At 36.7% G+C, this 21,672-nt stretch overlaps 1 protein-coding gene across 4 annotated transcripts in view; it reads left to right on the forward strand.

Moving 5' to 3' along the window:
• Positions 1–21,672, forward strand: part of RBPJ (recombination signal binding protein for immunoglobulin kappa J region) — a 60,016-nt gene that overhangs the window by 17,214 nt on the left and 21,130 nt on the right. For 3 of the 4 annotated variants that reach the window (XM_041475575.1, XM_041475658.1, XM_041475411.1), the window contains exons 2-3: positions 15,223–15,261; positions 18,585–18,680. In XM_041475575.1, the coding sequence (XP_041331509.1) occupies positions 15,223–15,261; positions 18,585–18,680 (135 nt within the window). Of the gene's footprint in view, positions 1–9,332; positions 9,352–15,222; positions 15,262–18,584; positions 18,681–21,672 lie in introns of those variants that run through there. The other variant, XM_041475492.1, reaches the window with a different exon arrangement.

Consider the following 21,672-nt stretch of genomic DNA (forward strand, 5'->3'; position numbering starts at 1 on the left):
CAGGGAGAAGTTTTACCAGTAATTTGCATCTGTGTGGAGTTTAAACTTGACAAACCCGAAAAGCAAGCCTCCTTGAATTAAGTATGATTCACACAATTTCCATTTTAAAAAATGGACAATAATAATTGCTTTGCATTTGTGTGCTTCAGATTTTTTTTCTTATGAAAAATGCTGCATAAAAGCTGTTAGGGCACAATAGGAGCATGTGTGACTATGTAAGAGACCGGTAATACTGTAATACCAGAAAAAAGGATGATAAGGTGTTAGCTTGCTGACATTCCAGCCATGTAATCTAATCTTTTCATATGGTTATTGTAAATGTACTGTGATAAGGAGGAGTAAAAGTTTATTATTGGAGTGTCTGTTTAATTATCTTGTACAGGGATCATTGACCCAGTTACCATAACAGTTGTTAAAAGTATTATCATGTTTGATGGTAGGCATTGTGGAGATTATATTTCTCTAGCAATTTGTTTCTAAATATTTTACTTTTACAGTCAGAACTAGCTAGAATTAGAAGGAGTCTCTAGCTTATAAAATTTAAACAGAAATATAACTTTCGTTGTACTTACCTATTTTCATCTTTCTCCTTCAAGTCAAGCATTTTTTTAAATGGCAATATGAATTTCTGTCTTTCCTGTGTTGGAATGCTGTATTAATTATTGCTGGGGCTGTAGCTGCAATATAATTTAATATCGTAGAAAATTAGAATTTAACTGTAAATTAATTCAACAACAGTGACAAAAAATCCAAAGCTTTCAAATCCTTCAAAATAAAGCCTTTCAAAGCCTTCAAAACAGCTGTTTTTCTTAAAACACAGGTTTGTAAACTGTAGATGGAATATTACTTAATTTTGCTGTCTGTGCAAGTTATGTGACTTTAATTTGCTTTTATTAAATGCTTCCCAGTTAGAGACCTTCAGCACAATCACAGGGAAAAAGCCCAACAGTGGAGAAGGCCTCCAACTGATTTAGTTGTCCTAGAAAGTTAGAAAAGAGCCTTCTAATTCTCATTCTTTTCTGGGATGTGTTTATTGCTGCTGTTTTTATATTCATGGGATGATGTATTCATAAGCTTAATTACGAAACAATACACTTGAGATTGATTAATTCTAGGATACTGACAGCTCATTTACAACTGCGCCCAGTTAATGTTAGTGTAACCACGTAATTCCTGGGTGATGCAAGGAAACATCTGATATCTAGGAAAGCCTATAATTTTGTAACACAGGTTGGTGCCAGATACAGCTTTGTTAAAAGGTATATGTATGCACATGTTTTGTGTCATTGTAATCTACTGAGGAAATAAATTTTATTTACAATTTGGAAGTTACTGTTGGCATGGCAGCCTGCTTAGGTGCTGATAGTCTATTTTCTGCTTGCATGCTGATACAATTTTTGAATTGTTTTACAAGTCTAGGATCAGTGGGTGAGGCATAGTTCAGAGAAATAAGCTTATATAATTGTAGCAGTTTACTTTTGTTGACTATAAGGAGCTGCTTCCATATTGCATTTTGAAGGCTCACTGTATAGAAGTTGGAGGAAGAAAGGGAATGAAAGGAGAGGGTACATACTGTAATAACACTGTGTTTAAAAAAAAAAAGAAAAAAAATTACATTGCATAAAAAAAGTTGACTGAAAGTGACTGAGTTGCTGGAGGAGGGAGATGATAGGGAATTGTCCCCATTTCTCAGAGATGCGTTTTAGAAGTGTGAAAAGTGTGAGTAAAGGTATTTAAAAATGGCTCTTGCTTTGGAGGGCTAGGCACTGCTGTCAGAGCTTACAGTTCCTAAAACAAGACCAGTTGAGGGAGTGTATGAATTGGTTTTTGTTGGCTTTTTGCTATTATTGTTGTTATTAACATTATTTGCAGTATTTACAATAAAATTAAAAGTGTCTAAATTGAAGGTAGGGGTGCACCATGTTTCTAGCAGTGCCCTGCTATCAAAGTAGGTGGTCACATTCTCCTGGATGTGCCTGTTGATTGCAATGAGGTGGTGCTGGCATTCGCTGGGTTTGTGATGGAATCAAGGAAGCCTTTCCCCCTTTCTGCTTTTCCCCCTTTCCCCTCTCTGGCCTCTCCAAAAAGATAGGTTTTTTTCTGGATTACCGATTTGAATTATCTGTGGAAAGGTCTGACAAGTGCTGGAATCTGATGTTTGAGGGTAGGTCAGTGCAGATGGGGGAAGCTGGCAGGCAAGACCTGTTTGGCAATGACAGATCAGCTCAGCTGCCTCTGAAGCCACAGTCCAACTGTGAACTGGAGCAGCTGGGATACAGGCACGTTTGCTTGCCCTGACCTAGCAGAGAGGTGGGAAAGGCACTTGAGACAGTGGTGACTTAAACTGTCACAGCAAGACTTGTCAGAGTTGCTCTGCTTAAACCTTAGAGATGTCAATTTACTTAGCTGTCATTTTGCATTAAGTTCTGACTGCACTTGGGGTGAGAGTCTTATAGGTATCCTAAGCTAAACTTTGACTGAGGATGTTAGTCTCTTGGTAAGATCTTTTAATTTTGCTTAAGACTTGCATTTTGCAAGTCATTTTCCATAATGGATTCCTCTGCATGTTTTCTTGCATTATAGTTCTTTCCCATGAGAGTTACAGGCTTGCTTAGCTCCTCCTGTAATCTGTTTTGGTTTCTACTGAAATTGAGTTTGCTGAGGTGACCAAACAGCTTTCTGCATCCAACATGACTGGTTTCCCTGTCTCCTGCTTCCCCATGTATTAGTGGTGTGCCAGATGGATGGACTGCGTTAGCTCCTTTTGAAGGTCTGAGCACTGCAGGTGGTACGGGGCAAGTGAGTTGAGGAGCTTGGAGCAGGGACAGTAAGCCCCTTAGAGACAGATTAGGCCATTCTCCTTGTTTTTCTGATCATAGGAAGCAGTTGCTGTAGCAATAAAGCTCCTTTGTTTATGAGGGTATAGGGTAAGGAAAAGGACATGGAAGAGTGATTATCCTATTACTTTGTTAGAGTGGTGGTTAGAGATTTTGAAGCTGACCAATGACTGTACCCATCAAGAGCCTGTTATCTCTTAAAGAGGTGTTCCAAAGAAATACCTATTTGCCTTTATGGTTAGTGAGGTTAGTCTGGCTTTCTGAGAATCTTTCACCTTTGTAAATTTAATATGGTTCCTTACCACTTCCTTATAAAATAATTCACAGTTTCTCCTGTTATATATTTTTGGTATTACAGTGAATGGTGGTGGTTCAGAGAAAACCATGAACCTTAACTTTTTGTCCTTCTTTTTATTCACTTTTTTTAAAAGTTATCTTCTGCACAGAATATCTGTTTATCTTCCAGTTAAGGATGGAAATTATATTTACAGAGGAAAAACTGTTCTTTGAAATGAAGGTTGAACAAATCCTATATACTATACTATAGTGCTGGGTTCCTGTATTGGCAGGAAAGTGGTTGAAAAAGTCTCTTATTTCTAATTCATGACTTCTTTCCAAGTAATCAGGCAACAGAGATAATAATCAGTATACTTAGTAGTTTTTCCCTCATGCTTCTAAAAAAATTTCTTCAGACTAAATCTTACTTGCAGTTATGGGCCAGTAGTAACTCTAAAAAGCACTACTTTGGTACTCAATTGCTCTGTTCTTGCCATATTTAGAAATTTAATTTTTTAAAAGGTAACTGCTTGTTTTTAAGGACTTGCTGATACTTAAATTATGGTTTAGTAAGGTGTATATAATCACTTTCTTAGGAAATAAGAGTCAAGATTGCTTGTGAAGTATGTATTCAAAGGTGATGTGCAAAGTTAGATCCCAAGGAAAATTTACTGCATCAGATGGACAAGAAGAGTTCTAGTAATCATAAGGTGAGCAAAGTCATTGTCAATGAAAGTGTGACTGTGGGATGTTTTGTGGAGAATCAAGCTCCAGACTGATTTCATGTGTCACCATTACTTTAATAGTCAGTTTTGTGAGCTGAATGTACAGGTGTTTTCCCTTTTCCAAGTGTCCACTCTCTTTTGGTTTGAATGGATGAAGATAAAACTAATCAGCACGTTCCCTATACAGTTACAGTAGCTGAGCCAAATTATACTGTGTTGTAGGGACTGGGATTCTGTTGTCATGCTGATTTTTCAAACTAATAACTCGGTCAGTTGCTAAGCTATGTGTGTCCAAGCTACAGTTTCCACTAAACATTTGAGCCAATGTTATTAGGCAATTAATAAAAAAGAAATAATAGCATGTGAATATAAAATATAATGTTTTACTATGTTTCTTACATTCTACACCACTCCAACGTTTTAGTGGCTTTATCCTTTAAGATGATGGTATCTAAGTTCTTTAGTATACCTGAGGTCATTGGATTACTAGCTCCTTGCTCTAGGTACCTACAGCTAAAGGCAAAAACAGGGAAATCACATCTCCAGGTGTATGTTTTGGCACTTCTCATTAAACAAGCTATCATTACTGACTTCCTTACCTCACTTAGTGTGGCAAAGTTGTGTGAATGCTGTCTTGATTAAAATTATGTCCTGTTTGGGCAAGACCTTTGTTAGAGTCATATACAAGCGTAGTGATTACTGCATAGAGCTTTTTTCCATATCTAGGTAGACTGCTATAAAGAAGTGAATTTGTTTACTTTCTCTAAGTTGTTTAAAAGTGAGCCTGCTTACTGATACAGTGCAAGCTTTTATTTAAATTGCAGCTGTGGTTCTGTGATTTTTATGGGGATTGGAAAAGAGAGGACAATAATGAGAGCAGTGTGGGAGGATGAAAGCAGGTCAGAAAAGGGAGAGGGAGTTTCTAATTGAACCAGTGACTTGCAGTGAGAGGGCGTGACTAAGTGAAGCAGAGCTTTTTCTGTTGTATTTTTGTCAGAATTATTTGATACAGTGCCAAAAGTGTGTACAGTGCTGTAGAGTGGAAGACTTGTTTCAAACACATAACATGCTCCCTGTGTTGGGGGAGTTAAATTCTTTAAGTACAGAATCATGCAGTACAAAGATGTGATAGTGCTTGGTTGGTGGCATTCACCCTGGAGCAGGTGGGTCTTTTTTGTTGTTGTTGTTGAAAAGGGGGAATGTTTTGTATATTGATAAAAAAACCTTTCTTTTTTTGTGATTTTAGGGGCTGCTGTGCCCCCTGCTTCCAAAGAGTCACAGTGCACTTGGACCACCCATCACTGACTCTTTACAGAGGAGAAAAGGACTTTAGGAGTAGTAGAAATCCATTGTTCATGTCTGTTAGACGTTCTTGATTGGTGTGATTTTCATTAATTTTGTCTCCTTATGTAGGATGGATAAGAAAGAGGGTACCTTATGTCAATAATGTTTCAAAACAAGTTGGCTGAGGTTGATTCTTTGTATGTGAATATGAAAACTGTATTTAATATTTTTTAAAATGAGTTAGCTTTTAATTCAACTCTGACCTTCAGGACAAAGTCTTTATAGCAATATTTATTACTGTAGACACCCTAATGAGAATCAGGGCCAAAGTGCTGCTGGCAGGCAAAAGTGAGAGTGAGTTGATGACTGCGTGTGACTCTGTTAGTGTGTGTGTTCATCCTGAAGGATGAACCAGCCTGGGATGGGTGAGCTGGAAGCTGTCAGTCAGTCTGTTGACTTCATCAGTCTTGGGAGGATCACAGTTATGGACATAGTTGGGTCTAGAGGGAGCAGCAGGGGAAGATAGGTGTAATTTCTTCAGTAGTTTCTGTACCTCAGCTGTGTGATATTTTAGAAGAACAAGACAATGGAGTATTTAGGGTGTGAATAGTCTAAGGATTTAAAGACTCCTTACCCTATGATGCTGTGCAGGTAGTTGGGAATACAGGGTGTGCTGGGTCACATCAGACTGTATGGCATTAACTTACAACAACCTACAAAAATCAGTGGACGGCAAAACCCCAAAAAGCTTGTGGGACATGGAGGGGGAGTTGCCTGCGAAATGTTGTGAAGAATGAAGGTTGTGTGGAACTGTAGGCTGTGGAGTGTAGAGTGGGTAAGAATTATTTCATCATCATCTATTGTTTCTTTTCACAATATTAGCTAGTTTATTTTGGTTCTTTAGTTTGTATTTCCAGTGTGGAGGTTGTTTAGTGCTGGATGTTACTGGTAATACAACTGTTTCTGTTTCCCATAATCAGACTTGTGTATATTGAACCCATTTTGTTTTGGAGAAGATAAAATTTTCCTTCTGATGGCTTTTTTAGCCATTGATATGGTTCAATTATTTAATATCTTCATGGAGAAGGTCAGTGTGAAAGGTTCTGTTGGAGCACAGGTAATTGCTTGTGTTTGCTTCCATGTTAACTGAATTCTTATATACAATTATATGTGTTTTGCATTAATCTCTTAGAAATTACGTCCTTGAGGTGTTTTGGCTTTTTAATCTTGTGTAAAACCTGTAGATCATCACATTTTTGAGCTCTGCATTTTTAGCATTGACATATCATAATAGTGCGCTATTTTCAGAGTCACTTAAAAAAAAGGATATCAGTGTGGAATAAGATGCACTTACAGAAATCAAATCCAGCAGTTATCTCTAACAGGAAACATGTTAAAGTGCTATGGATCCAACTATGTGAAATGTGGTAGTCTTTATATGCCAGCTCATGCTGGATCATAAATGGCTCTTTTTTCCAGTACATAGGAATTCCGCTTTGGGTCTGTGAAACCACCAGATGGGATGATGTTTTCTGATTGCAGATGATCATTTCCCTCTTGAGTTGTGTTCTAAAATGTTTGTAATAGACTATGGCTGTGTAGGTGAATGCACAGAAATATTTTCAGTATTTACATTTTGTCTTCACCGAAATCTGTGCACAGAAAAATATACCTGTATTAACAGAATATCCTGTGTTTTGAAATGTGCACCTGCTTTTGCAGTTGATGTAACATATTATCCTAAATGCAGAAATCTGCAAAACCAAAACAAGTCTGATGTGGAGTGGCTGAGTCTTTCCATATGAGTTGTACTATGCTGTTCAATCCGAAGGAAGTGTTCTAGCAAATGCCAGATCAAGGGATTACTCCTGAGAATTACTGAGTGTGCCCTGTACATGGGCACTGTTGCATATGTTAGCTTTGATAATTTCAAGCATTTTAAAAGTCCATAAATATGAACCTTCCTCAGTGCTTCTTCAGTTATTCACTAATTTGTCCGTGGTAAGCAAATTGAAGCTGGAAATAGGCAGAGGATAGACAAATAAAAGAAAAAGAGAAAATAAAGTCCTAGCATGGTACTTAAATCCATCTTTCAGCTTTTCTCAGATGATGTCTCTGTTAGTGGCTGAAAAGGAATACTTTTATATTGATCCTCAAACTTTGAATGGAAACCTGAGTATTTCACTTTCCTGGATCTTAGATAACCTCAGTAGGCCAGGTAAACCCTTGAGATCCCATACTGGTGAGCGTGTAGTGAGTTTGTGGTAACAAATCACAAAGTAATAGAAATTAATTGTTTGAGAAGTATTTTCATTTCTCATGGTACAAAGTAATAGAGCCTGTTACAATGAGTGTCTGGTTATCTGGTGCTAAGAGCTGAACAAACACTTGACAGACTTTCTAGCTTTCCAGATATATAGCAGTTACTTTAAAGCTGAGGAAGAATGATTAAAAAATTCCTGTAAATTACTTCTCTTATTTTCATTTCTTTCCTTAAAAGGCTTTTGTCTGACTGTTAAGCCACAAACTTGTTGTTTGTTCAGAAGTTAACATTGTAAGAGGTCTAGGAAAAGGTTGCATCTGACTGTTGACACTGTTTTTAGAACTGGAATTAAGTGAAGCACAGGAATTTCTTTTGTTGCACTCCTGGCTGAAATGCACTTAAGAGTAGTTGAAATGCATTTCTTCTTCCCCAATCCTCTCACATGTAATGGTTTGTGGGATACCAGCTGTTTGATAGGTATTAGATATGTTGGGACTTAACTTGAGCCTCTCACCAGACTTTGTCACTTCATATCGTTGGAGAGCAGAAGGTGGATTTTCTTGCTTTCTTTATTTCTGAATTCATAATGTAGTCTGAGACATTGCCAAAGACTATATAAAAATCTGGAGGTTTTTTATTAGACTCCTCCTGTTTAAAGCATTGTTTCCCTTGGATCTCCTCTAAGGAAGTAAAAACTTTCCTTGATCACTGTATTCTGTATTTAATTTCTGTGTTTAATACTCTGGGTCTTATACTGCCTTAAATTAGTGATTGCTATATCTTACTTATCACAATCTTGAGACATTTGTCCTCTGGGAGATGGAACTGAAACCATTGAGCTGAACAGTGTGAGGTAAGTTCCATCCAGGCCAGTTTCTTTGTGACATTTGTCTGGGGACTTTTTCCAAAGTCCACACTGAGGTATTATAGTCATCTCTTGTAGCCTATTAAAGAGTTCTTCTGACATGTTCTACAGCAAATACAGGACTAATAAAGAGTTGAGTTTACTGTTCGTTTTACTGTTAGGCTTTTGCTACGTCAGTCAAAAGCACCATCAAGTGAGTAGGTCTAGCTGGAGATGATCTTGCAGTCAGGTATTTGGGGGTGAAACTTTTCCAATGAACAGGCACTCTGTGCCTTTTTAAAATCTGGCGTTTGTTTCCCATGCAGAAAGCATGCACTTTTCTTTTCTCATTGTACTAGGTCTGGCTGGGACAGAGTTAATTTTCTTCCTAGCAGCTGTGCCATGTTCTTGGTGACCAGAACAGTGTTGATAACACACCGATATTTCAGCTCTTTCTGAGCAGTGTTGGCACAGCATCAAGGCCTTCTCTCTTTTTCACTCTGCCTGGTGTCTGTCTCCCCACAATGACTGAGGGGGGCACAAGGTACTGGGAGGCACACAACCAGGCAGATGCCCCAAACAAACTGAAGAGATATTCCGTGCCATATAATGTCATGCTCAGCAATAAATTGGCAGGGAGTGGGATTTAGAGAGGTTACCCAGCTTTTGCTTAGGAAGTGGCTTGGTATCGATCATGGGTGGTGGTGAGTGGCCTGTTTCACTTTATTTTTCTCTAGTTCCACTTCTGCTTTCTGTGTTAAATGATTATATGATGTCAAGATCTACGTTTTCTTGCTCTTTATTAATGTTTTTCTCTTCACCCATCTGATGGTGAGGGGGAAATACGCACCTGAATCGTTTAGTGACCTATGGGCAACAAAGCACCACATGTTCTCTTCATACTTGTGTGGCAGAAAGGAAATAGAGATCTCAACACATGGATATTTGTTTTGAAAGGAACCTCTAAAGGTCATGGAGTCCAAATACCCTGCAACAAGCAGGGATGTCTTCAGCTAGATCAGGTTGCTCAGAACCCTGTCCAATGAATGTTTCCAAGGATGGGGCATCTACCAGCTTTCTGGGCAGCCTGGTTTTGGATACTATGCTTTTGGATTCTTCAGGGTAAGGAAAGTATTTACTTTTATTTTCAGTATTGAAATTTTTAAGATACATGGGAAACTTCTGTCATAAAAAAATTGTCACAGAAAACAGTAACTATAGTGTATTTTTACTACACTTAGAATTTACCTCCAGAATATACAAATGTTTTGCCTTGCCACACATTTTTATGGTGCCCCATTTCTCATAGTGGTCTCAGGTCCATGTTTTTCATTTAACAAGTCTTAGTTTGCAGCTCATGTCTTCCCATTCCTAGTCCACACGGTTTCTGCTGCTCCCCCATGTTGGCCTCTCCACCACGCTTGCTTTCTGCTCAGCTGTTGTTTCTGCTGTAGTTGAATTTGACAACTCCCTTTTGCATTTTGCTTCTCTGGAGACCATTTACAGAAAGATCTATGCTGTTCTGACTAGATGCCAAAAATTGTGTCAATCCATAGGCCAAGTGAAGATACAATACCTAATTGCTGAAGTTTGTCTCTATTTGTATGTTGTGGAAATATTTTTGTAAGGCTTCTGTGCTCAGCACATAAAGGTGAATGGTCTTTCTCAGGGACTGTTAAAATGATGTTCTTGGCTGAAGACCAGTACCGGAAAAATGTGCAGTTCATATTCCAGGCAGGAGGATGCTAGAGCTGTTCAGTGACCATAGATCTTCAGTCAGAGTTGAAGATAGGATAGCATGTGATTTTTGTAGAGATATTTTTTTATAATTCTTTTTCTTGCGAATGGCAGAACTGTTTTGGTAATTTTAATTTTTTTTTTTTTATTTTTCCATCCAAAGTTAATTTGACACATAGAACCATTGAATTAAAAAAAAAAAAAATGAACCAGATAATTTATGTCCAGAAAATAAGACTATATAGCGAAAAAAATTTTGGCAAGTTTAGTAAAGGCATACAACTACTGATAGATGCTGAAAACAGTGAAAATTCATATTCCTGCAGCCATAGAAAATTGTAGTGCATATTGTGTCTGAGCTAGGAATTCCAAATAGGATTTCACATTCTGTATTATCTGAAGACATTTGAAACTTATCCTGTATATTGTGCCATGTGTTTACCTAACCTGAGAATTTTAAAAGTTTGAATAAAACTATCTACTGTACTGATAAGATTAGTGTTACTTTGCTTCTTAACTTCCATTCTTAGTTGAAGGGCAGTAAAGATAGAAAAGGAGAAGGACTGTGTTTACTTACATTTCTGTGAATGGGGAAAAGCATTTTAAATGGTAAACTGCAACTTGCTTAATGAAAAGAATTATTTGGGACATGATATTGAAGAAAGAGTTGTGCCTACAGTGCAAAGTATGGAAGTGAAATTAATTTATGCAAAGCATCAGAAAACAAAATACAGGAAATAAGAGAATACTAACTGGTGGTTGGAAAAAAAAAAACAGACTGGGAAAAGAATTATTAGGACAAGTTGCTCCAATAGCAAGTGATTATGGTGTGACTAATGCTCTCACTCATGTTTCCAGTACAATGTGTTAGAATGTACTAACAGAATACAGCTTGAACTGATGTGAATGAAAAAGCAGCTTGACTCTGTGTCTGTATGTCTAGAATCCCAATACAGGACACCTGAAAGAGCACTTAGTCTTGGATAGTAAAATTTATAAAAACCAGCAAATGAAAGGAACTTGGTGAGCATTCACATATAATGATACATAACCTGTAATTAGGACTTCAAATTGCATATATTTATCTTGTCTAATAACCTCTGCAATAATAGAATTATGATACATTTTTAGTTTCCTGTACATTTTTGTTATTCATCAATCTGCATATTTTCAAGATGAAAAAAAAAGGAGAAATAAAAATACTGAATAGATAAAGAAATTCTAGAACAGTGAAATCCAGTGAAAACATACAAAAAAAAAGTGTTGCAGTCTCTGTCATGTCTGACAGGTAACCTTGTAATGTCTGAACTGGCTTGTTTTTCAACGTACCAGTCAAATATGAAAGTTTGAAATAGCAACAATCACAGCTTGTGCAGTGGATGTCATTTAGTACAAACCCATAGATATAATGTGTTTCTTGCATTTTCATCTGTCTTAACATCAGAAAACTTAAAAAGATTGTTAGTCTTTTGTGTAGAAGTTGCTGATAGTTTCTGTCCCTCAGGTTATATTGTCAATACACATCTCTACATCAGTTTGCAAACATATGGAAAAAGTAAACCAGATGAACCATTAAGCAAAATACACGTGTTGCGTTTTTTTTTTTTTTTTTTTTTTAATGTCTTGTTTGTATATTTGAGTTTTGTAGTGTGACTGAAAATCTGGCATCCTGGATGCAGTTGCTGCTTTGGAATATATCTGGTTCATAGGAGTGTATGTACTGATCCATGCCTGCTAATCATCAGTAATGGATGAGTAAGGAAAGAATATAAAAGACAGGGTAAATGTAGACTGGTTTGGGTTTTTTTAAACCCATACTATTTTCTTTGCTGCTGGTAGAACATACTTTAGGTTTTCCTGAGAACAAGGTTGTGAAAAATGGGTAATTATACTTAATAGAATCTAATGGAATTCTGTATCAGACTTCTCTTTAGTCTTTTGAGCTCACTTCTGCTTTCAGCCTGTACAATATTCTGTAGCAATATGTTTTACAACTTGGTTTTGTGTTTGTAGAGCAAGGAAAAAAATTTCTAAAGTTGAAATTTTTGTTGGATGTACTTCCCAATTCCTGTGTTTGTGAAACAGGAGAAAATAACTATATCCTTTCCACATTTTGCATATCTTTTATCAGTCTCTTAGATCTTTGCATCTGTTTGTCACTTCTCTCTCATACTCTTACTGAAGGCTGGAGTTTGAGCCAATTGGATACAAAAACTATTGATTATTCATACTGACTTTCATGCTAACTTTTATTACTCTGAGATAACTTTTTTTCCTCTGCTGCAAGTTTTCAGAGTTGTGAGGGTGTGGCAGAATAATGCGATGACATGGTGATGTTTCTGTTTCCTATTTCATTCTTGATCATTTTTGAATTCTAACTTCTTTAACTATTGATGTTGAGTTAGAGAAATGAATATTTATGGGATATTTGAAATTATTTTGTAACTGCAGAAAAAGGCTGTTCTATGACATTGTGGCTATGGTACATAACTATCAGTCATCTTTCAAGACAACATTATTGAGGAAAAGTCTCTGAATTTGATTTAGAAACAGTTAACAGCTTAAAGTAAATATCAAGATTCAATTTCCTCCTATTCTACCTCTATAATGTATATTGAAAGAATAATAAAAGGTTTACCCAATTTACATCATCTCTTTGAAAGGTTCATGTTGCTAAGGGTAGCATTTATATGTGTTCACAAGTTGATTACAGTGACATAAATAACTTCAGCTTGTGTGGAGGAGGCTGTGGAAAGCGGGTATATGAGTTAGGGAGGAACTGCACTGAGCAGCAGATCACAGTTTGCCCTGTAGGTCTCCAGAGTGACTCAGTGCTTTAGCTCTGATTCTGAAGAATGGGGATTTTGGTACTTTTCTCCTGTGTTGTACGTTCAGGATTTGACTAAAGGAAAACATAAAATTTATTTCTTTCAGTAATTGCAACTGTGTAGTGTAGATGTCATGTTTATAGAACTCTTTTTAGTAATTAAGTGCAAGGGGAATGTATCTGCTGCACTCGAGTTCTGCAAGGGTGTGTGTTACCTTAGGGCAGTGTGAGGTTTTGTCTATGAGGGGATTTTTTGTGTTAATGCAGTTTCTGGTGTACTGAGATCCTCGTCTTGGATTGGATCTATTTGCCACAGTACAAGTAGTAAGTGTGGTGTGCATAATGCCTTCTTTGCTCCAAGATAAGCACCTCTTAATTTTTTTTTTGTGGTGAATTGAAATGTGCAGAGGGATTGAAACAAAGACAGTAGTTCTGCTCAAAAGCAGGGAGCTAATCTATAGGGATGTTGTTTGTAGAGTATTCCTTAAAGGTAATCTGTTCTCTAGTCAGAGAGTCACAGACCTTCTGTCAAATAGGATGATCCTGGGTCTTCAGGGCAGAGCAGCAACTACACAGATAGTATGGGGGAGTTGGGATATACACCTACTCACACTATTATCCAGGGAAAATCAGAGGCACAGGGTGTGCTCAGGAGATGGCTAGGCAGATCCTGAAAAGGTAAGTGTTAGAAGCAGAAAGGCTTTGGATGTAACTTTTCCTCTGCCAAACTGCAAAGCTGTTTGGGTTTTCTAGTTACCTTTTCTGCATTACAGATATGTCTGTGCAGTGATGCATACCACAGAGAAAAATACAAATTAAGTTTGTGTCCAGTAGACCGCAAAATTTAAAATGCATAAAAACAAATCTCGCGGCAAGAATTCTGGTTTCATTGTTTCATTTAAAATTAAAAGCAAGCCAGAGGAGTGAACTGTATACTAACAACAACCAAGTAAAACATGAAGGGAATTTATGTCTGGTTGGAAAAATAAATTTTTATTTTATTGTTTAAGCTGAAAAGAAAATCTGGCTTCATGTCATTTATTCAGTTCCTCTATGTAGACTACCAGTATTTTACAAGACATATTTCTCAAGTCTTGAAAAATAACTTTAAAATTGGCTGAATGTTGTCACTGCCCTGTCAGGAGAGTGCTATTTAGCTCAGCTGTATAAATGATAATAGTTACATATTTGTACATTTCTAGGATTACAGAAATTAAATTGGAATGAATGAAATCATTCCACTGTCAGTGGCTGTAGAGTCCAGGATAGATCCATTGCACGAACAGAGGAATTTCTTGTCACATCACTTAATGATCAAATTCTTGTCCTAGGGAGCCTCCAACACTCTTGTAGGACAATAGTAGGAAAGGGTTCTTTTCCCTATCCAGGAAGCATAAAGGGAAAGCTATGCCCACCTATAAAATGAACTTGGCAAGTCATAGAGATATTTATGAACAGTGGCAGTAAAAGCATGGTCTCTTATGTCTCTATTTTTAGGCAGAAAGGTGTTAAGCTAAGCCTGTTTTTTTTGCTATGTTTTGGTTTTGCATTGTGGGTTTCCTGGGGGTTTTTTCCTCCGTCTTTGTCATCGTTTTAGTTTGTGGTTGCACTTCCTCACCAGGATTAGCAGATGTACATTGCTGGGTGCAGCCTTCCTTTTTTCAGATCTTTTACCTGACCATTTAGTTCTAATCTGAGGGTGATTTTGGTCATGAAAATGTATCTGCCATGTGTTAATTTGGTGTCTTATGTAAATAAAGACTTTCGTGGAAAGTCTTAGCCTAGTGTAAAGAATATTCTTTCTCTGAAGGACGGTGTTGAAGCACTGAAAGAAGTACAGCTGTCTCAAAACACTTTATGGCGAAAAAACGTTGCGTGTATTGCAGGCTATTTATGGATCAAGCTTGGCTGCGTTCCATAGGAGAGATTTTTCCTGTAATTCTGTACTGGCATGTATGAAAACGTTGTCATCCTTTTTGAAAGAAGTCATGAAGGAAAAACAGATTTTTGAGGAATTGGTCTGGTAGAAAGCATTCACTTATTTGTCAGCACAGATATGTCTGTTAATTTCTGTATGTTTACTGTGACTGCTTGTTGATGGCACTGCTGGTCAATTCTATGGCAAAGATCTTCTGCTTCTTTACATTCTTGTGATGTCTGAACTTTCCAGAAGTGAATCTGACAGCAAATGTGATTTCAACAAAGAAAGTTACCTGCTGTTCAAATTTAAAAGAGCCTCTGCTGTTGTGGGAAAAGCTGTTATGAAGGAGGCGTTTAATACTTTAATAGTGATCTTATCTAGGAAATTACAAAGAAAATATGTAAAATTCTAATACAATTTCAAAAATTGCGAAATTGGGATAGTATCTTACTGTAAAATGATGTCTCAAGACTTTTGTTTTAAATTAGCAACTACTTCTTTTTTTCAGGAAATTTGGAGAGCGACCTCAACCGAAACGGCTCACAAGGTAAGCATTAAAGAAACTCAGTATTTTACAATTTTCTGAAGTTACCCTTTTCATTCTCAAAAAAATTAAGTTAAAAATTTGTGCGTTGCTAACCCTAGAATTTTAAATGTCAGAGCTTTTCAATTATATATGCAATCAGCAGCCAGAATTACAATTTTTAACAGACTGGCTTATTTTTAATATGAAACTCAAAATGCATTTTTAGAAATGGTGTTGACTTCATGTATCAGTTATTGTAGGTTATGGATCTGCTTATTTTTAAATCCTCAGGAATGAGCTGGTTTGTTTCTTGGGCAAATGTGAGGTCATGTAACCCTTTTTGCTGCCACAATTGAACACGGTGTTGTCAACGAGAGATCTGAACCAATTTTTGGTGAACCCCAAATAATCAGAGTATCAAATAGAACTGTCAAGTCAATCCATTCTGGAAAGTGTTTAGGGTGACTGGAGTACAGTGCTTGATTTGCTCCTGGCCTGCCTGGGATATATTTACACCAGAAACTGTTAAGAAGTCACCTTCTTTTTTTGAACTGCTTTAACACAGTCTATGCAAATATTTATTATTCTGTGCCACAAACTGTGCTGATTATAATTAGCTCCTGGCTTTAAAATCCACTATTTGCTTGAAAGCAAAAAAGGATGTGCCATTTGTTTTTATAGTTTTGTGTGATGATAGAGGAAGCCTCTTGTCACCCTGACAGCCTCTGTTTTGAATGAAATGATACCTTATCATGGTAAGCACATGATGGAGGGGGTGGAACATTTATATTTTGTGTTGTGAATATCTGTCTCACTGCATTTCTGGATGAGTTTTAATTTAGCTTGTCATCATTAAACTTCATTTCAATGCAAAATTGACCCCTACTGACTTACAAGTATTTGAACAAACATGGTGGTTTCTTGTTGGCCTGGCAGTCTTCAGGGATATTTGAAGATACTGTGTTTTAAGTAATGAGCTGCTTTCCATCTTGAGTAGTACCATCTATACTATAACCCTGAAGTTATTAATAGAATTTATCTTATTTAAAAAAAAAGGAACAAAAATAGAATGCATCTTCTGTTTCAAAAAGAGCAACAAAAAAAGAAATGACTATGCAATGAGAACTTTTAAATGAGTTTACTATAGTTACTGTAAATTTCATGTGCAGGATTTTAGCTACTAGGTATGCTCATTGCTCTTTCCTGAATACAGGGTGGGTATTTGAGAAGTGCCAGCCATCCTTCAAAGCAGCTGTTTGAAAACCTTTCCTGTGATGATAGAGGTTGGAAACAAGCAACCTAACTTTCCTCTGAAGAATAAACTGCTGAAACAGAACAACTGTCAGCCAGATTTTTAAGATTGATTTGTTTATGTAATGTTGAAAATGTGTCTGTAAACCCTTAAAAGCATATAGTTCAATTATTGGAAAATTGCTGTGGGTTTTTTTTTTAAAGGCTGTCTGGTTTGACTAATAATCTCCAGCAGAACAACACTACTCTGTTCATACTATGCTCGTTGGTTTTAGACATGATCTATAGTAATACTACCTTCATGAAGAATTTTAGCATTGAATAATTAAAAATGTTACATAAGGTATCCATGGGAGGGGTTGGAGAGGGAACACCAGTTATTCTCACAGGAGCTTGGATTGTACAAATCCACTGTAGAAACAGACCAATAGAAAACACAAACTTTCTTCCTCATACAGTGCTAAATAAAGATTAGATATCACCGAGCAGTTTTCTTTGTGAGTTGCTGGGCTTGATAGTAGTCAAGTTTAATAGTAGTCAAGTCAAAAGTTTTTAATACGACAGATGTTCTTAATTTAGTATGATAGTACTCTTAATAGAGTATTTCAAATTGTCAGATTAAAAGTTTTTAAACAACTTAAATGCAGCTAATATATATCATAATGAAATGTATAATAATGATTTCACAGTGAATTATGTTTTAGGGTTTAAAATGTACTCTTAAAAAATGGCTGTAAATTAGTAAGTCTGTGGGCTTTGAAACAGTTCTTCCAGCTGTACTTTCATGGATAAACATCAGTTTTACCAATGTCAAATGTAAATAGATCAAGTTAGACCAAATTTAAAACAGCGATTAAATTCTCTGTTCTTATATCCTGATATTTATACAGAAAATCATCTCACTAATCACTAGACGTTAATCATGTCTTCTGCAGGCGTGACAAGCACAAGAATTTGCAAAACATCATTACCAAAGCTGAGTTGTTGTTGTCCAACCCAGCCCTGGCTCAATCTACTTGCTTTTCTCTATGAAACTGTGTGGGGATTTCTTTTGGAAAAGGCCTGGTCAATAAAATACTGCATTCTGTATTCCATTATTTTTTTCACTAGAAATGTTTGGTTTTCCAGATCTGTACTAAGGGAATTCAATAGTTGGTGCAGTTCACAGAAAAAAGACAAAAATCCAAACAACCAAATAAAAAAGCCTTCTTATGTGGGGTTTTATCTTTCCGTATAAATTCCTGATAAATTAATAATTTATTTCTCTAGTAGACGACTTTGAAGATGAGTCCATTGGTGGGCATTCAACCCACAAAGGCTCCTTCAGGAACTGTTGTTCCTGCCAGCACTCTGGCACAGCTGATCCCTAGGGTGTTGAATTTGGCGTGCTGCTTAATGAACAGTTAGATTATTATACAGAAGAGTGACTGGCTGTTATTGTTCTTTCGCTTCTCTCAAGGAATTGTTGTTACTGTGTTTGAGGTAATTACAGCATTTATATAACATCTGTAATTAGAGTGGTGATGAACAACAAAACATTTTTAAGTATTTTTTTACCTGATTGTATGCAGAAAGTAGATCTTTTCTCCAGAAAACTAGGTGAAACAATATGCTGAAGAATTTTTTTCTTAGTATCTTCAAAACCAAAAGAAAATGTGTATAGAAATACTTCACTGAGTTGGTGAAAAGCTTAGATAATTTGTTCTTATCACGAGATACTAAATAGGTCATGAGGAAAATATTTAACTAATAAAATGTGTTCTAATGTATGGCATGGTGCTTAAAGAAAGAGGACTTTAAACATCATGTAATTACTGGCATTGGTACAATTTTACATCACAAGAGGGTTTTTTTTCTGGAAAATGTAGTAATTGTAAATGATCAAAGACCCTATATTGCTAGTTTTGTGCAGGATAGTTATTTCTTTTTCCTGTGTAATTGTCTGAAACAGTGAGCAAACACATCTTGACCCTGTTAATGATGGCCTTTTTGGAATTTCAGGTGCTGGGTTTTTTTTCCCTAAAGTTGTCTTCGTTTTGTTGTAAACAAAACCAAAAGAACTTTCAAAGCTTACATTATGTTTTGATTCTTAGGGAAGCAATGCGAAATTACCTGAAGGAGCGAGGTGACCAAACAGTGCTAATACTCCATGCGAAAGTTGCGCAGAAATCATATGGAAACGAAAAAAGGTAACTTCTTATGCTGTATGGAAGTCTGTCCACAGCTGGGAGCTGAGGAAACTACACTGTGTAGTTGGGTGCACAGCCCTTTGCAGAATTCCTCAGATTGCACTGTAGTCAAGAAACATGAAATGCTTCCTTCTGAATGATTTAATTACGTAACAAGTACTGCAAACCTATAGCATGCAATGGAGTGATGCCATTTTCTACCAAGAGGTTCCCTATCTATGGGCAAGGCTTTTCTTCCATTGCTTACAATTGCTCTTGTTTCAAACCTTCCATTTTAATGTTGGAGTAAATGAGGTGATCAACAGCGAATACTTGTAGACGAGTTTTTTTTTAATAATTTCATAATAATATGAAAGGGAAATTGCTAGCCTCAGTAAGATAAGTTTCTGAATCACATCTGTAATAAGTTTAAAAAGAATGATAGGTCAGTCATGACTGTATTTATGATAGACATTTCCTTGCAAAAATCAATGCAGTACATGTTACAATTATAGGTACTTTTCTAAGGGACAGAATCTGCAGGAATGCATGAGAATGAATGCTTTTTAGCAAAGGTGCTTTTCCTGCAGTCTTCTCTTGCAGTCTTCACTGTGTGATATTTTTGTTTGCATGACTAGTAGAAGCAAATAGGATTCTCCTTCATATGTGGGTTTCTAGACCTAACAGTGTATTTGTTCATGCAGATTATCTCTGATTCATCTGTTTAAGAATGGAAGCATGTCAAATGAGTGTAGAAAACTTGAAAGCTTTATAAAAGATCAATGTTGAAAATAGTTGGTTATCAAATAGTAGGGCACTGAAATGATTGCTGTTGTGGTATGGGTATGAAAAGAAGGCATGGAATCAGTCACCAAATCAATCAGGTTGGAAGGGACCATGGCAGGACATCTGCTCCAACCTAGAGCACATGGCACGGGATCGCATCCAGATGGTTCTTGAATGTCTGCAGTGAGGGAGACTCCACAACCTCTCTGGTCAACCTGTTCCATGTGTAGTCATCTGCACAGTAAAGAAGTTCATCCTTGTGTTCAAGTGGAACTTCAGTGCATCAGTTTCTGCTTGTTTCCTCTTGTCCTATACATACTAAGGTTTCATTTTTTCAGTTTAAATATTTTAGTTTTTCTTAAACTGTAACGTGTAGACTGTCTCTAATATTGTTCTGCTAGTTCCCAGACTGTCAGCATCAGTAATGGTGTCCTGTGGTTATCAGCATAAAGGAAAGTGCCAGTTATTAAATCCTTGGATCCATGTATGTGCTAAGGTACTTAGTAAAACTGAATGATGAATGATTATATTCCTGTTTCTTCTTTTGTTTTTCTCTTGAGTTTTTAAACTGTTTCTGCTTTTTTTATGGCAAACTGTGGCCTTTGTTTCTTCATATTTCTGAGTAAGCAAAATGAGTAAAGTTTTAATGCTGCTTTATGCAAGTCAACAGTCAAGTTTTCATCATTTCTGCATTCACCATTTCTGAAAAGAGTTGGTTTGCATACATCTTAGAAAGAGACTTATTTTATACCCATTTTTGTAAACAAATTTCCTGTTTTCCATGGGATTTCATTGTGGCATAGATATCATCTGGTTAAGTTTTGGACCTTAAAGAATAACTTACTTTGCATTACTTTTGTAATGAGGAATTCAAGTTACAAAAGGAATTATTTCTTAAATTTGACATCTCTTTCAAGTAAATATAGAATTTAAACCTAGACAAACTTCCACCTCCTGTTCCAGTCTTTATTTAAGTCTTACTTGTTGGGAAGTCACAGAAAGTGCTTGCCATTAGCAAACTATTTGCACATGGTAATTAAAAGGTTAACGCAATAACTACCTTTTGGTGTTTTGATGAGGGTTACTAGATGGTGAAATACTCTTTTAAAAGCTTACTGTAGGTGGTGCAGATCTCATGTAGCTTGGCCTGTTTTAAATAGGCATCATAATAACACTATTCCATGTACATGGATGCAGACTTTCTAGGTTAATTTGAGCGATTTTGGTACTTCTAAGTAACAGGAATGAAAGGAGTTGACTTTTTTGAGTCAATCCTTCATACGAGCTTTGCACTTCACAAAGTTCATGGTTTTTAGCTTAACAAGGAAGCCAGGAGGTAAGAAGCTCAGGTTGGGCTTTAGTTCAATTTAAGACTTTGTGCCTGATGTTTACTGTCACCTTTAAAAGGCATTCAGCTGATAGAGACTCAGGTGCTGTTTAGTCCTGATGAGTGTGGGTATTTGGCTTGCACTTCTTGTATTGTTTTCCATATTTGCCCTTGACTGAGACGTCTCTCTTCAAAGTCTGAGCAATGTGAACATTCAGCAGTTTAAAGGACTGAAGTGTTTTGGATTCCGAGGCATAGTTCATCTAAAGACTTCGAGCCAGATAGGGATTTTGATTTTGCTGTTTGGAGTTAAACATGCTCACTGCTTATGAGCTTGACAATGCTGTAGCTGCATCTTGCTTTACAGCTATTAGTGCAGGATCTCCTGTAATTTCTGACAAAGTGCTTCCTTTCTCTGAACTGAGTGTGCCTGTCCTCTGGATAAAATCCCTTATTGAGAGCTTAACTTTTTCCAGGGCTTACCCCGTGGCACCACTGCTTTGTCCTTAGCACTGTAGTACCTAACTATTTTTCGTTTGTTTGTTGTAAAATTGAGTTCTTGTCAATGTTGTTAGTTCTTTAATCTCCTATGAAGAAAGATTGCTTAGCACTTTCATTCTCAGAACAATGTGGGTAATTGACAAACACTTGGAATTTACCAACAGATACAAAGGAGAAACTTCCCTTCTTAAGTCACTCTGGATATAAAATAACTAGCTAGTAAGAAGCATCTGAATTCTCCTGAAGGCAAAGACTTCTATAAGATGAACACAGAGATGATTTGGATGATTTGAAAAAGCAGACCTTTGGGACAGAAGCCTGTGGTTTGAGGAGAGCTCTGAGTGCATCAGAACTAGGTAGAAATAATACGAGCGGACCTTAATTTCCCTTTGAGCCCTT

Source organism: Pyrgilauda ruficollis, unplaced genomic scaffold, assembly GCF_017590135.1.
Source record: "Pyrgilauda ruficollis isolate IOZ18807 unplaced genomic scaffold, ASM1759013v1 scaffold1, whole genome shotgun sequence".
Classification (NCBI taxonomy): domain Eukaryota; kingdom Metazoa; phylum Chordata; class Aves; order Passeriformes; family Passeridae; genus Pyrgilauda; species Pyrgilauda ruficollis.